General features: G+C 37.1%; 1 protein-coding gene across 1 annotated transcript in view; it reads right to left on the bottom strand.

Annotated features, from left to right (window-relative positions):
* The window catches only part of cacna2d3a (calcium channel, voltage-dependent, alpha 2/delta subunit 3a), a gene marked incomplete at its 5' end in the record, with an annotated part of 116,015 nt that overhangs the window by 39,196 nt on the left and 61,893 nt on the right, over positions 1 to 14,926 (bottom strand). Inside the window, 5 exons of the mRNA XM_079239162.1 lie at positions 1,336 to 1,353; positions 4,493 to 4,626; positions 8,410 to 8,488; positions 13,265 to 13,378; positions 13,780 to 13,869. Of these exons, the coding sequence (XP_079095288.1) occupies positions 1,336 to 1,353; positions 4,493 to 4,626; positions 8,410 to 8,488; positions 13,265 to 13,378; positions 13,780 to 13,869 (435 nt within the window). The remainder of the gene's footprint in view (positions 1 to 1,335; positions 1,354 to 4,492; positions 4,627 to 8,409; positions 8,489 to 13,264; positions 13,379 to 13,779; positions 13,870 to 14,926) is intronic.

Here is a 14,926-nt window from a genome sequence, read left to right as displayed (position 1 = left end):
TCATTTTCTGTAATTCTCTTACAGTGTCTCTTCAGTAATTTCTATATGTCCTATATGTTTATATGTCCACCCCCCACCCACCCACCCAAAAAGCATTCCTCACCCTAACCTCACTCGCATCACTCCTGAGCACCATTGTCAGATCACCTGGCAGAGTGGGAAACAAAGCCAAATGAGCCAGAGAATGATGGATGACACCGGGAAACGAAGGGTAGGAGGGAGTGGGAGGGGAGCAGTACAGGAGAAGACAGCCCAGGTGGAAAGAAAGAGCAGGGGAGGGTCAAGCAAAGCGAGAAAATAAAAAGAAAGGGCAGATAAGCCCTTCACAAATCCCAAATGCCTGCCACTTCCTTGAGAAGGACCAATCCCTCGAGTTTTACAAACTTTTTTTATCTGACACTATGACCGAATGGGTGTGTGTGCTTTTCTGTCACTTTCCTGGCTTTTTTTTGTGTTAGTGTGTTCACACAGTACTCGGGCCAGAGTGACACTGAGTGATAAAGGCAACAAAGCAATTCGGATTCCTTGCTAATCCCAATTATCATGTCTAAAAAACGAGGGAAGTATTCTTGTTTTTTTGCCGAGCCAGTGTCAATCAGCTTGGTTCTATCTCTTTACAGTGCCATGCCAGACATGCAGGCTGCTGGCTGTCTAATCTAATGCAACTGCTTCATGCTCAGCTCCTCCTCGTGGAGAGGCACAGAACCCTTTTGTTCCGCACATATGATTGTTATGATTATAGAGCTACTAATCTCAACCCACAAACAATAAATCACTAAGAAATTAAATGCTGAGAATGATGAAAGGCGTCAGAACAGATCATCCCGCCAGTCATTATGGAGTATTGGATTTTCACTCTGAAAATGACAAAACTGCTTATTTTGGAGAAATCCACCAAAAACAAACAACACAGGCAATTTTGTTTTCAAACCAAAAATCACACAGGCCGAAGAGCAAAATGTAACCTCAAACTTACAAACGTGACAACACGGCCAGCCCGGAGACACTTGCAAAAGCACGGCGGCTTACATCACATCACCGGTGACGAATGAGTGTGTGCTCAGACATGCACGTATGTTCGATCAGGCATGCAGAAGAGAGTGATCCATTGAGCCAGCGACAACCATGATGTGTGGACTGAGTCAGGAACCAACAACCTACAAATGTCACACAAAGTTATGCCATGAGCTGGTGTGGTAGGTAGTTCACCCAAATAATGCCTACAACTTACAGACATCAAGAACCCCAAATGCACATGCACATGAAATGCACATGAATACACAGCCGGTCTCAACAATGTACAATACAGCAATGGCCTTTAACCAGAAGTTTTACCTTTTGTGCTTGAGGGAGCTAAAGAGAGCAGATTAAATAGGAAGGGAGGAAGGGGTAGAGGAGGAGGAGGATGAAAGAGAGGGTCAATATATTTAGGGGGTAGCAGTTGAAAGCCCTTCAGTGTAATTTTCACTGAATGGAGTGACTGTGAGCACTTAAATTCCTCTGACACTAACTTCAACTTGGATTAAAAAAAAGTGATTGTATCAAAAAAGAAGAGCATTATGGCTAGAGGAATACCATTGTAGCGGAATATGCCTCTACTAATTCTTATGCAGGAACTAAATCAGATATGTTTTAAAAATAATTGCAGTTACTTGCTTTTAATGATTTAATTGCTTGAGTGTAGCTAAGTAACAACATAGTATGTATGACCATTACACAACACTTTTGAGTGGAATTTGAACAAATTGCAAAACCAAAGTTAATGTCAAATTTTGATCAGTTGCCGTTAGCTGTTGCATCGTGATGCTGTTAATGGTACTGTTGCCACACAGTGAGAAAATTACAAGTTGAAACTGGGTTGGGGCCTTTGTGAGTTTTCCTTGGGCACTCAGGCTTGTTCCCATGTTGCAAAAAACATGTGTGTTAGGTTGACTTTAACACATAAAGACCCAACTCATGAAAAAACGGTAAGATAAGTATTTTTTAACATAAGGTCTTTATTTGTTCCTTTAACAAAATTTAAAATAAAAAAATACCAACATTTTTAGATATTTACCATTTATTATCATGTAATATGTCAATTTTTATTGTGTAACCTTCTGTTTTATGTCCATTAAGGGGGGGGGGGGGGGGGGGGGGGGGGGGGGGGAGAAAAAATAAATTTGTGTTCCACAGGATTTTGAGCCAGGTTTGTACCATCAAGCAGTGGTGCAGTCCAGGGTGTACATGGGTATTTGGCGTATACTCACTTCTTTTTCAGTCAGCATTGAGTATATCCACTTCTACACCCCATGTGGCTTTTTCAATTACAATTAGCTAAACAGTGGTGCAGTTAGCCATTAGCTCCATCCACTTTAGCCTGAACATAGACATAATAGAGATACATGTCTATATGTATATGAGCAAAAATTATGTAACAATGAGTAAATATACAGAGGAATTTGGGGGGAAAACTATACAGTGTAGTCTTACATGTCACTTTATCTGAAAACAGTATTTTCTGGACTACTTTTTTTCGGTTTTTAAAAAACAGGGTATGCCCACTTCTTGAGAAACTGCTACACCATTCCCATATAATGATGCCAAATGTCTCAGAAATTGTATGAATTATATGTGTCATGGTTGTTTTTTTAAATTAACTTTAGTGGCCAGTTTTTGGGTTGTCTTTGTGATGACTAGTGACTCTGGCTCTCATTCGATGGTAGCTTTGTAGGTTAAAAGTGGATAAGGAAAACAAAAAAAAATAGATGTGATTAATCATTATTAAAGATTGAAGATGGTGGTTTTACACATGGTAGCAAAATAAAAATAATTTGATCCTTACTCGGACCTTTTTAGGTTCTGGCAAATGACAGTAAACCATCAAGTTTGTAGACTTTAGTTGTTAGTTATGGCCTCACATTTGAGTTCAGAATACCAAAGTATGGGCAAAATTGTATTATGAAAAGGGAAAATGATACCGAACACACCAGCCAATCTACAACAGAATAACACAGACAGAAAAGAATACAGGTGCTGGAATAGCCAAGAGTCAGTCCAGACCTTAGCCTGACAGAAATGCTGTGGCAGTGCTTTAAAATCGCTCTGCATACATGAATGATGAGCAAACTTCAATTAAGTGTGGCAATATTATAAAAGCTGAGTAGGCAAATTCTTCCACAAATGATGTCAGAGGCTGATAATGCCTGACAGAAAATGACTACCTCAAATTATTTCAGCAAAAGGTGGCTCTTCAAGCTGTTAAAACGCAGGCTGCACTCATATTTTCACACAATGCTTTTGCATATTGACTTAGCGTTAGTGAAATAACTAATGACATGAGGTGGTATTTTGTGCTGTTATTCATTTACAGCTGTACTTGGCCCGTTATAAGAACTGTCAAGGAGCAGATTACCTTTACTATGTCTAAATTTGCTCAAAGATAGAAGAATTAATTATGATAAATCAGATTGATGATAAAAAATAAAGAGTAAAACAAACTCAGAAAAACGTACAACGGAGTATTAGGGCCACAATGAGAAAAAAATAGTGTCGGATTATTATTTTTTCGTCTGCTTTACTAGAGAATAAAGCCGAAATGACAAGAACAAAGTCGAAATGACAAGAATAAAAGTAGAAATACAGTTTCGAGATTTAAGTCAAAATGTCGCGAATAAAGTCGAAATGAGAATAAAGTAAAACAAAAAAAGACAGAGTGACCGCATGCCGTGTAGGCTACAACGTGTGTGCATGTAGCTTCTTAATGTAAAAGTGAGTAGGTTACACAAAAGGCATTGTGTTTTAACGCTGTTCAAATTCATAATGAAAACTCGACTTTAATATTAGTATTTTGGCTTTGTTCTCGTCATTTTGACTTTATTCTTGAAACCGTATTTTGACTTTTTTCTCGTCATTTCGACTTTATTCTCTAGTGAAGCAGAGGAAAAATAATAATCCGACACTATTTTTTTTTTCTCATTGTGGCCCTAATACTCCGTCGTAAAGATGGCAATAACATTATTGAGAAAAAAAATTGCACTGTAGTGTAGGCTAGTGCTGTTTTTTACAGTATTACAGGGCATTTTGTGTAGATTATGGCATGTTAGGCTGTTATAAAGACAATATCTATGTCACAAACTATAAAACATAAAAAGGAGGATTTAGAGAATCTGCACAATTTTGCTAATCTATATGGTAGTGAAAAATTATTGTATGCCATATTCATTTTGGTAAATGGTCAATGTTACTCTCATACTACAAGCCTCCCAAACACACACAAGAGACTCGTTGACTGAATGGCTCCATCTGTTAGTTATACACACACTGATTCACAACCTGCACAATGCTAATGTGCTAACTTAACACAAGTTTAAACAGAGAGGATGAAGTCTTGCTGTTCTCTGAATTCATAGCAAATATCACAGACCCATAATGTAATTTGCAGGTGTTTGGAGTTGGAAAGAAAAGTGTCAGCCTACAGATGTCTGACAAAGTTTCCCTATTGTCAACTTACAGTACTGTCAATGTATGCTTCAGTCCACACAGTGTCATGCTCCTGGTCAATTACTTTGGGACGACTCAGGACGTGGAGATACTCCATCACATTCTCCTGCACATCAGCCAATGTGGAAATCTGAGTGAAGTAGCCTGTAGGGCAGAGGGATTGAAGGAAGAGTGTCAAAGAAAAAATTATTAGGTGTTAGCTACTGCTTATTTGGAATGAGTCATTTTGTTTTTTAATAATACAAAATGCCATATTATATATATATATATATATATATATATATATATATATATATATATATATATATATATATATATATATATATATATATATATATATATATATATATATATATGGCTTTTTGTATTTTGTGCCCATAAATATTAACCAGGTCTGCTATCGTGAGTAAAATAGTGGCATTGTGCTCACTAAAGCTGGGTGATAATATGATTTCAAATATAACCGAGAATAAACTTTAGTAAATCTTGAGCATTACACATTTTGATATAAGCAACCATTCTCACTGCAGGCACAGGGAAGGAAAATTATGCAGTATTGCAATGGACTCAAAATATACAGGAACAGATATTATAATGCAGAAGATGCAAAAGACTTAACTGCAGACTTAGCTAATCCAATAGACTGGAAGTATAATTAAGTTCTTTATCATAATCTAGAAATCATGAAAGCTATTTTGCCCGATCAGCCAGGCCTATATTGTATTATTCACACTGAACAAAAGCTACATTTAACGTGTTTTAAATTAGAAAATAACTAATCATTGAAGACTGGTTTAACATCAACACAATAAATTAAAAATTAGATATTTTTAAGTCTATTTCTAAATGTGTTTCAAATATATGAAACAAAGGATCAGGTGTGCTGCAGAATCTGGAAGAATGACATACATTACCTCATTGGTACTGGACTGCAGACCAGCTGCATTTCCAGGGGTATGGCATGTCTCTATTGGCTTTACTTTTCGGACCCTGTGGCTATTTTCTTTGTAGAACCTGTGGTTCAGTCTTTAAAGATTGAATTGGCCTTCAGAAGCCTTTTCTCATATTTTAGTCATCTTGGTAACAAAGCAGATGAACTACATCAGGAGTGTGGCATGGAGGGCAATGGACATTTGCTTGACGAGACAGAAAAAAATTCTATGGAATAAAGAGAAAACCAGCAGGGGTTTGTGAATCGTTAAGTGGTATGTAAATGTAATGTAAAAAACTATTTCAGTTAAAGTAAAATGCAATGCCGTTTCTTCTAGTGGTAATACCATCATTATGATGCTAATGTGCATGTGGAGGAAGGAATACTGTTATCTCAGCGGGGGGAAAAATGGGGAGCGGGAATCGGGACAACAGCAAGACAGAGAGGAAAAGAAGTGGCGCAGGAATAAAATAATAAAAAGAAGAAAGAAAACCACCCCATTCTCATCCGACTATAAAAACAGCAAAGACCTCCATCATTCTGACTCAGCCACAAAGAAAATCATTGCTAAATGAAACAGATTTTAGGGTCATTGTTCCTGGCAAAACATTTTCTCCATCAAGGAAAGGGAGAGTCTAGACACAAGACAAAAATCTCTGAGAGATACCACATATTATTATTCTAAAAAAAGACTCCAACAATGATCACCTTATTTAAAAATTGTGGCCAAAAGAAAAACTAAAAAACATAAATAAGCTAAAACCTTGAAGCTCTAACTATATTGCAGTAACAAGAAAGCAGTTTGAACTTGACCTGGAAGTGAACTTTGACAGATTTATGCTTTTCATCCTCAGAGAAATATGGATATGGCAATTATTCCACCAGACAGAACAATGACAACGCACGCATAAAGACTCACATCACACACAAAGCAAGCCGTCGCCATCTTGCTGCCTCGTTTATCACAGAAGTGAGCTAAGGCTGACTGCTTCCTCTACAATAGCTGTGGGTGTCCTTCGGGCTGAGCCACTGGGGCCAGTCAGATGAGCTGGGTAAAGAAAAATGAATGTACCCTGCTCAGTGACATGGAGCACCTGTTGTACATGTAGGTCAGCCACAGAATGGTCTAGCAAGGGTGAGGGCATCAATATATCTTTAGAGGACCTTGGTCTAGGGTCATAGTGGGACGGCCTGGCCTTAAACATACACGAAAAAAAAAAAATACACAACAAGGTGCCTTGATATGTGAAAATAATGGATGACATGAAAAGATAGTGTCATGATGTTCAGAAGTGCTACAAACTATATAGAGAAACTTAAATACTCCTGATGCATTTCCCCTCTATTTTTCAGTGCATTGTTCAAAAAGAACTTCACAACCGACACACCAATTTGACTTAACTGGACGTTCAACACTTGTGCAACAAAGATTGAAGAATGTCATATGAGGGGGACATTTAAACAGAAAATAAAGAGGGTTTTTTTGTATTTTCAAGAAATTATATATTATTCATATATATATATATATATATATATATATATATATATATATATATATATATATATATATATATATATATATATATATAGGCTAGATAGATAGATAGATAGATAGATAGATAGATAGATAGATAGATAGATACATAGATACATAGATAGATAGCAAGTCGTAATTTCTGGGTCTCCAAATATGACTAGGAAAGCATCTGGTTTTCCATGCCAACTTAAACACATTCTGTCCGTTAAGTAAAACCTATCAACCAAATTTACAGTTGCACCAAATATTGATATAATATGAAACTCCTGGACCAAAAATGCTAATTGCTGTTTGATACTGTGAAAAAAATTCAGAACAAATGCAAAAGAAGAGTTGATTCCTTAAAACAGCTGTTTCCTTCGAGCTGGAGAACAGTCGTAGATTTAAAATCCATCCAAATACACATGGGTTAAATTTGACCCAAATTGTTTCAGTGTGCAAACAATTGTAGCACCTAAATGAAAATTTAAAATATTTTCATTTTTGAGTAGTTTGACTTTTGTTTTAGAAAAGCCATAAAATTTTTAGGTTAACAGACTGTTTTTTAGGGTAGTATTACTGCTCATAAATGTTAAAACAGGTCAAGTTAGACTCTAAATTGATATAAATACAGTGAAACTTAATGACACTAAATAGTACATGTGATGCAACACTGACAGTGGTTTATTTAACAGTATTCTTTCTACTTGTAATCTCCACAGGGAAAGACTTTGACTGAAGTCCTGGTGAGAGTGAAGGCATCCTGAGCTACTTGGGTTTCTTGCAAAACTAAAGTAAAAGAGAGAAGGAAAACAGACAACATTTCTGTTTTTTGTAGAAAAGAGATGGTAAAAATAAGAGCAAAGAGAGAGCAGTACTTCACTGCAAACAGGACAGTATGTAACTGTCACTAGCCTGCATTATCAGCTGGTATACACACACTTACAATGCATGATGCAAACACACACACAGACACACTGAAATGCACTGGCCTCATCATTACCAATAACACCCTCAAACTGACTGAATGGGCTCTCTGATATCCGCTTCCATGAAACACGGTAGATGCCATTGTCTTTTGTGGACACAAACACAGACACGCACTCCCTTTATGTGACCTGTGGCTTGCCATTCTTATCTACTGCAGCCTGAGGAAATGGAGCCAGACTGTCTCTGTCACTCACCTCTCAGCTAAATATAGAACATGAAGGAAGTGCTCCATGTACTGAGACAAGCATGACCATACACACAACTTGTAAAAACTAGTATGTTGCTGTTTTGGGATGTTGGGCTTAGAGAAAAATGAAGGAATGTGATTATGTCAGCCTGCAGCCACATGAGTATTGATCAACTTATTCATGTTGCATTCATACATACAAACAGTTGTGTGAAACAGATCCTAGAGTCAAAAGTGTGCTTATTTCCACCTGATTAAGACCAATACGATCACATTTTTAAGTAAAAAGTTATAAGATCCCACCTTTGTTAGCACACGCCATCCATTTCAGGTTTTCTGCGAAGGCTGATTCTCGACCAATCAGGTAAGGGAAAATGCGGACCTGTGGAAAGACAACACAAAATATCCGTCAATCATGTAGCCAAATTTGATAAAGTACTGGATAACTTAATATAGAGGACATATTGCTGTCAAGGCCAAGTAAAGTTATGACTATCTGCATTTGATTAGCAAGACATTTTGAATCAACGCTTTAAAAGGCCCCCAGAAATTGTTTAAAAATTTACGATTCTGTTTTTTGCTTTTGTTAAATAAAACAGTGTAAAGTAACAGATGAACAGATGTTGGTCTGAAAATAAGTTTCTCAAGAATCTGCGATTACAGTGCAGAATGATGATAAACAATGAAGCAAATGTGTACGTTTAAAAAGGAAGATTTATGAGCTCAGTCCAGACCATCTTCTAAACTCTGTGCTGCCAAACCTAATTTCATCTGGCAGTTCTCGGTTGGCCCTAGTAGCAGGTGTAGTTGGCAGGTGTGCATTTGCTTTTTTGTCTGTGCCCAAGTCTGTGTGTATGGGTAAGAAGAACATTGTTGCCAGATTGAAGCAGATGCAAGCCTCTGGGGGCACAGCTGTTTGAGCTCCCGTGCCTGCATTTTTCACTGTCTACCTTCACCCTGACAGCATGTGTCTGTGTTTGTGTGTGTGTATATGTACCCACATGATTGCACACACAGTGAATGTAAGTATGTGCACGTCTAATTTATTTGTCTGACGTTGGACTGCACTCAACAGAGGGGTCTGAAGACTTCACAATCTAACTTCAGTTCCATATGACTTCAGGTTTCTTTATGTCACAGTTTTTCTTTAGCATGCAACCTTTAACACACATGAATGTACAAACTTTGACTGGGAAGGGAAAAAAAATCCACATACATCAACATTTGCCAATATTCTTGCATACAGCTATCCACACCTCTACAAACTCATACATGTCAACAAATGCTGACTATTTAACATTCTGCATCAAAGCTCAGACATCATGCTTTTTTATGCAAAGGTATCTGATGTGATGCAGAACTAAACAAATAAATGATGTCTAATTGATCTATTACGGATCTAAAACAAGGAATGAGCAAATGCAAACACCACTAAATATTCCTTTGCAGATTAACAACCTTGAAGCAACCCTTTCTCTCGCAAGTCCTTTCATTTTAATCACTGACAGAGTGGCACACAAAGCTTTCAAGCTTTTTGACATTAAGAAATCAGAGGATCCTGATAACCCTGAGCTACAATTTCTCAAGATAGCGGCTCACTTTATTTCAGTCACAAAAACATCTCTTTAATCTACTGTATCTTGAGCTTCTAATGAAATGTCTTATCTCAAAGTCTGTTTTTATTCCACCGTTACTAAACGCTGGTGACCCAACACTTGTAAAGTGATTACAGGCACAGCTCTAATCAGTTTTAACATAAAAAGGAACCAGCTAACTTTTTATGATGTTTCTTTTTCCATATTGACTTTTTTCTTTCTTTTTTTTTTTTTTAACTTGACAACATCCTCTTTGCACCTTAATTAGGTATTTTTAGGAAATATTACAGAGAAGCAGGCGCATAAATGATATGTATGCTTTTGTGTATTTGCTGATCCAAAAGTCTGTTAACAGAAATATCTTTTTTATGGGTATTGCTTTTAACAAAGCAAAAGCAAACACAGATAACATGGTTACTGGACCTAATGATTCCCAGTTTGTGATTCTCAAAGATCGACTGGTCACAAACACCAGTTCTGGTCAGCTCTTTAAAGTATTGCCAGTGTACAAAGTGAATACACACACTGGCATGTATAGAGTTTTACACACAACAATATACTGAGGGGACACAAATGTGACTTTTTCCAGATCACCTCTCAAACTAATAGGTGGTCTAGTTTCACCTTGCCTCTGTCTGATTCCTTGTATTTAAGGTTATGTGGAGTCAGTGCAAATGTCTGCAGCAATTTTAATCAGTGTCCACATGAGCTGTAAATCATGTAACTGATTGTTACCCAGCTATTTAACAATTTTACGAATAAATAAATAAATTAAGAGCAAGGCACACATCTAAATGAACCAGCTTGTGAGCTTTAAATGGCTTCCGTGGGAGTCCTGATTCACACAGTTGTAAAACTCTTCTTCAGTTTGGATGATGATAACTTTTGCATATAAACATGTGTGTGACTAAATCAAATGGTCGAAAAATACAAGCGGATGCAGTAAACTGCCCGCTGGGCTCGAGGAATGCTAACAAACAAACTTTATGGCGTCTGTTTGCAGGCAGACAGGCAGAGGAATCGGCCAGAGATGGGTAAGAACTGCCTGAAGACATTTTTCAGCACATGGATCTGGTGATCATCTTTAATTGATATTAACCCGTGCCAGCTCTGAACTCTGTCTGAAATTTGGCTACTTCTGACACAACCCTGGATTTCCCCCCTCAGGGATGTCCATGTGTCAAACACAAACAATCTGACACCAGATCAGCTGTCGGGGGGATTTTGCGACTTAAGGGGCCACACTATCAGATGATTGATGGAATTTATTGCCATTGTGGACAGGAAAAGTCTGGTCTCTTACACCCAAGGGAGACCACTATCATTGTTCCAATCAATGGCACGTTTTAGCACGTTTTTTAAAATAAAGCAAGAAGTTGTTATAGTACCATGTGACTACTATCACATAATACTCCTTATTGGGGGGAAGATTGCTTTATAAAATTTATTCTGAATTTTGCTGCTGTACACATATTTCAAGTGGAAAAAAATACACTAAAAATGGCCACAATCAAAGCTCTTTTGCTTCTATTAACAGGATTGTACTGTAACAATATCAGAAATATCACCATTTGATGTTCTTTATCAGATGTTATTTTCCATTATTTATGAATAAATAAATTATTTATAAAATAAAAATATATAGTATCTTAATTGCATTCAAGCCCTCTTTCATCCTAGCTGTAATGATGTGCAAATAGTGAAGGCTGGTTGGAAAGAAGCCATTAAAAAGCAGTGGTGGAGAGAGAGAGGAAGGGTGATCAAGACAGACTGGAGAGAGTGACAGAGACTGAAGACTTCTATTATCAGCGGGGCTTCCTCTAAATGGAACTATCTCGCAGCCTTGTCCCCTCTCCACTCACCCCTCAGCCTCGAGGTAAAAGTTGTTGGGGGCGCAGTGGGGATAAGAGGAGTTTTAATGCAGACCATAGAAGAAAAGACATAAACATAATGTGTAAATGAATGGCAGCCATATTAACAGATCAATAGCATTTTGGCACAAACTGAGGATAATACTCTAAACATGCATCTCTGGGCTGGCTTCCATTCAGTGGATGTTTATTGCTTAGATCAGGCCTTAACTGAAGCAGAAACAAAGGTTTTAACTGCATGTTTAACCTTTAATCATTTAGCAACAAAAGAAATTAATAAATGAATAAACTACACAGACCTGGGAATTTTAATGCTTTTACAATAGTTATGATGGAGTCTTAAAAGAACAATGAGTAACCATAATTTTCATTTCAAATACAAACTTTTAAATTATTCATCAATAGTGGCTGCGGTGCTTCTACACACTGACTATGACTATACATTTATTGTTATAATATAAGCTAGAAAGCCACATCCCCATCTTTAAAACCCTTTAAAAACCCAAGTTTCAGCTTGTACATGTATATAGGAAATATACTCACTGCTAACATGCTGCTGACACAACATGCACTTTGCAAAATAAAAAAAAAAAACTATTCTCAGCTGTAATTGCAGGTTTTAACAAAAGCTTAAAATACCAAGGCCAGTATTGTTAATTTTAAGTTGTTCTTTTTTTCAAAGAAAAGATGAGAATTGTGCTGTCCTCACAACACGTGTCTATGTGAAGTTAGACAGCCAGCAAACAAAGCAGTAAATATAAAAAAGTTCTCCACACAAGGCTGGCTTTTCTTGTTTCTTACTGAAGATCTTTATGAATTATATTTGCATTTCCATTTTTTGTAATAGAAAACAACACTAGTGTTAATCTTCTGCTTCAATTCATATTTGTTTTAAGTTTATGCAATATTGCATTTCTTGGTTGGATTCAGGACAAGATTATGGTCAGTTTGAGTAAATTTGCTTTTAAAAAGTCATGTGCTATTCATTTTAGAAGAAGCTGTAATGTGAGAAAGTAAATGTGATTATAATAACACTGCTAACTTCCACAGTTCACCTAAATAAATAATTTTCAAAAAGGGCTTTATATCTTTTTCTACCCTTTTTTGTTCATTTCAGTTCATGGCCTGTCAAAGTAACTTCAGTAACACAATGGCCTTGCAGAATAGCAGGAAGACAAGTGTGTCCACAGCTACAAGGCCATGCTGAAATTTCTTTTTGAAGCCCCTCCCTATTGGACTCTTTAATATCAGCTTAACAAAACCATTTTCCAGCAACTAAGTCAAATAAATCTCACGAAATATAAACTAAGGATCCGCATGTCAGTATGTCAGTATGATGTCCCTTGTTAAATCATTTCTCTTTATACAATTTGTAATAAGTGGCTTATTTAAATAAATTATCCACATGTCTTTATTCCTTTGTATACAGGTATATTCTTCAAATAAACCAAATGCTTTTACTTTTGATATCCACCAGATCCACATCCATTTACAAAAGTCCAGTTTGACAAGTCAGCCATAAACACAGGCATCACTCCACTTCTTTCGAGTGTTTATAATGTATTTTAATAAATCATTATAGGTTTCCAAAGTTGTGAACAAATGTTAGTTTAAAGCTAAGATCAGCTGACCAGACTACCTTCGATAACACAGTATTTGCAATAATAATAAGAAGTGTGTTTTAGACTGTACCTTCCGATCTGGCCAGTTATACTTTGCAAAGATGGCATCGTATGTGTCCACAGCTCCATCTGTCACCAACATAATGGCCTGGCTACACTCGCTGCCCCTCCCAGTCTGGTTGAACTGGAGATAAGACACATAAAAGTTTTCATAAGTTACAGAATAATAAGACCATGCATTCAATTTACCAATATTTACCAACATAAATTACAAAGATGTGCCATGAAGCATGTCATTACTGCTGTCATTGTAAAAATATACTCTGGTAAATACACACTAGGATAACAAATGTGTGCGTCTGTGTATTTGAGTGCATGTGTATTTGATTAATTGCCTGTTCACAATGGGGGACATATCAGACCAGCAACCTGAGTCATCAAGTGCCTTGTTTACTTGTTTTTGCATGATTCTGTGAATTGTGCTATTAATTACGACCTTAATTAATGATGTGCACAAAACTGATGCTTAGGTGCTCATGCATATGAATGTGTATGTGTGTGTCAGATGATGACCATGTTACTTACGTCACTGAGAAGATTGAACGCCTCGGTAAGAGCTATGTCCAACATACCGATGCCTTGAGCAAACAGCTTGTCAAGGTGCTCTCGGAAATGCTGAAAAGATGTTTGGGGAGAGAGGATGTGGATGATGATGACATTAGAGCAGAACATAGGTGTACAACATTGATGTAATCACAGGTTTTTATGGATTTTTATTCACAAAAAAGGTTGACAAATATGTTCAAATATTAGAAATATAAATCTCTTATGTTCCTTTTTCTAAGATAGCTGATATTTTTCCACATCAGTTAAGTGTGAGATAGAACCAATGGTTTAATGGTCTCATTACAGCCTTCAGACAGTTTTTGTGACTCATCTACCAAATTAAGTTCAAGTGAAATGTCACAAAGAGACAGACAGAACTATATTTTAATGACCGGCTTTCTTTTCTCCTCTCTCACTGACAGTCGGTCAGTATAGTGTGTGTTTACATGTAGGCTACATGCAAGTGTCGCATGCATACATGCGCTCATGCCACAAAGGGGGCATTGCCTATCTGGCAACTCATGATGAGCTTAATGTTGTCAGCATTTCAAAGGGTCTTGTGTGCATATCTCATTATTTGTAAAAGCCTTGAGGAAGACACACAAAAACCCATACACACACAAGCACATAGCCCGTTATCTGCTCAAATCTATTTCTAGCTATTTACTGCCTGGTGTTGCATTTTAACATTTCTATTGACAATGGCTCCATATGTGAAAAAAAAGACTCTATGCAGGTGAGTGATCCTCGTGCAAAATTCTACATTGTGTGTGCAAGCAAAACTGTAATATAGAAGAAAAATCTCCCGAGTCTTGCAACAGAAACAGACCTAAATACTAACCACAACATCACCCTCCAATTCTTTTCAGTCTTTTCTCTCTTTTCTTTCAGTTTTGCAACAGTCATCTTGCCCGTTTCCTGGTTTTTACTGGAAGACGAGTCTTTCAAAACACAGTGGGAGACCCTAAGCAGCATCAAGCCACATTGCAGCTTGCTCGCTGATGAAAACCACACAAACGCACACATACGAAAGGAATACGTACACAAAAGACACCCTTAGTGTCCCTAACAACACCCCTCTGAGGCAAAAAGACACAACCCTTCTATTGTTGTGGATAAAAGGTTA

This window comes from Telmatherina bonti, assembly GCF_933228915.1.
Source record: "Telmatherina bonti genome assembly, chromosome: 4".
NCBI classification, from domain to species: domain Eukaryota; kingdom Metazoa; phylum Chordata; class Actinopteri; order Atheriniformes; family Telmatherinidae; genus Telmatherina; species Telmatherina bonti.
Note: the sequence above shows the minus strand (reverse complement) of the source record. Positions and strands in the feature narration are given on the sequence as shown.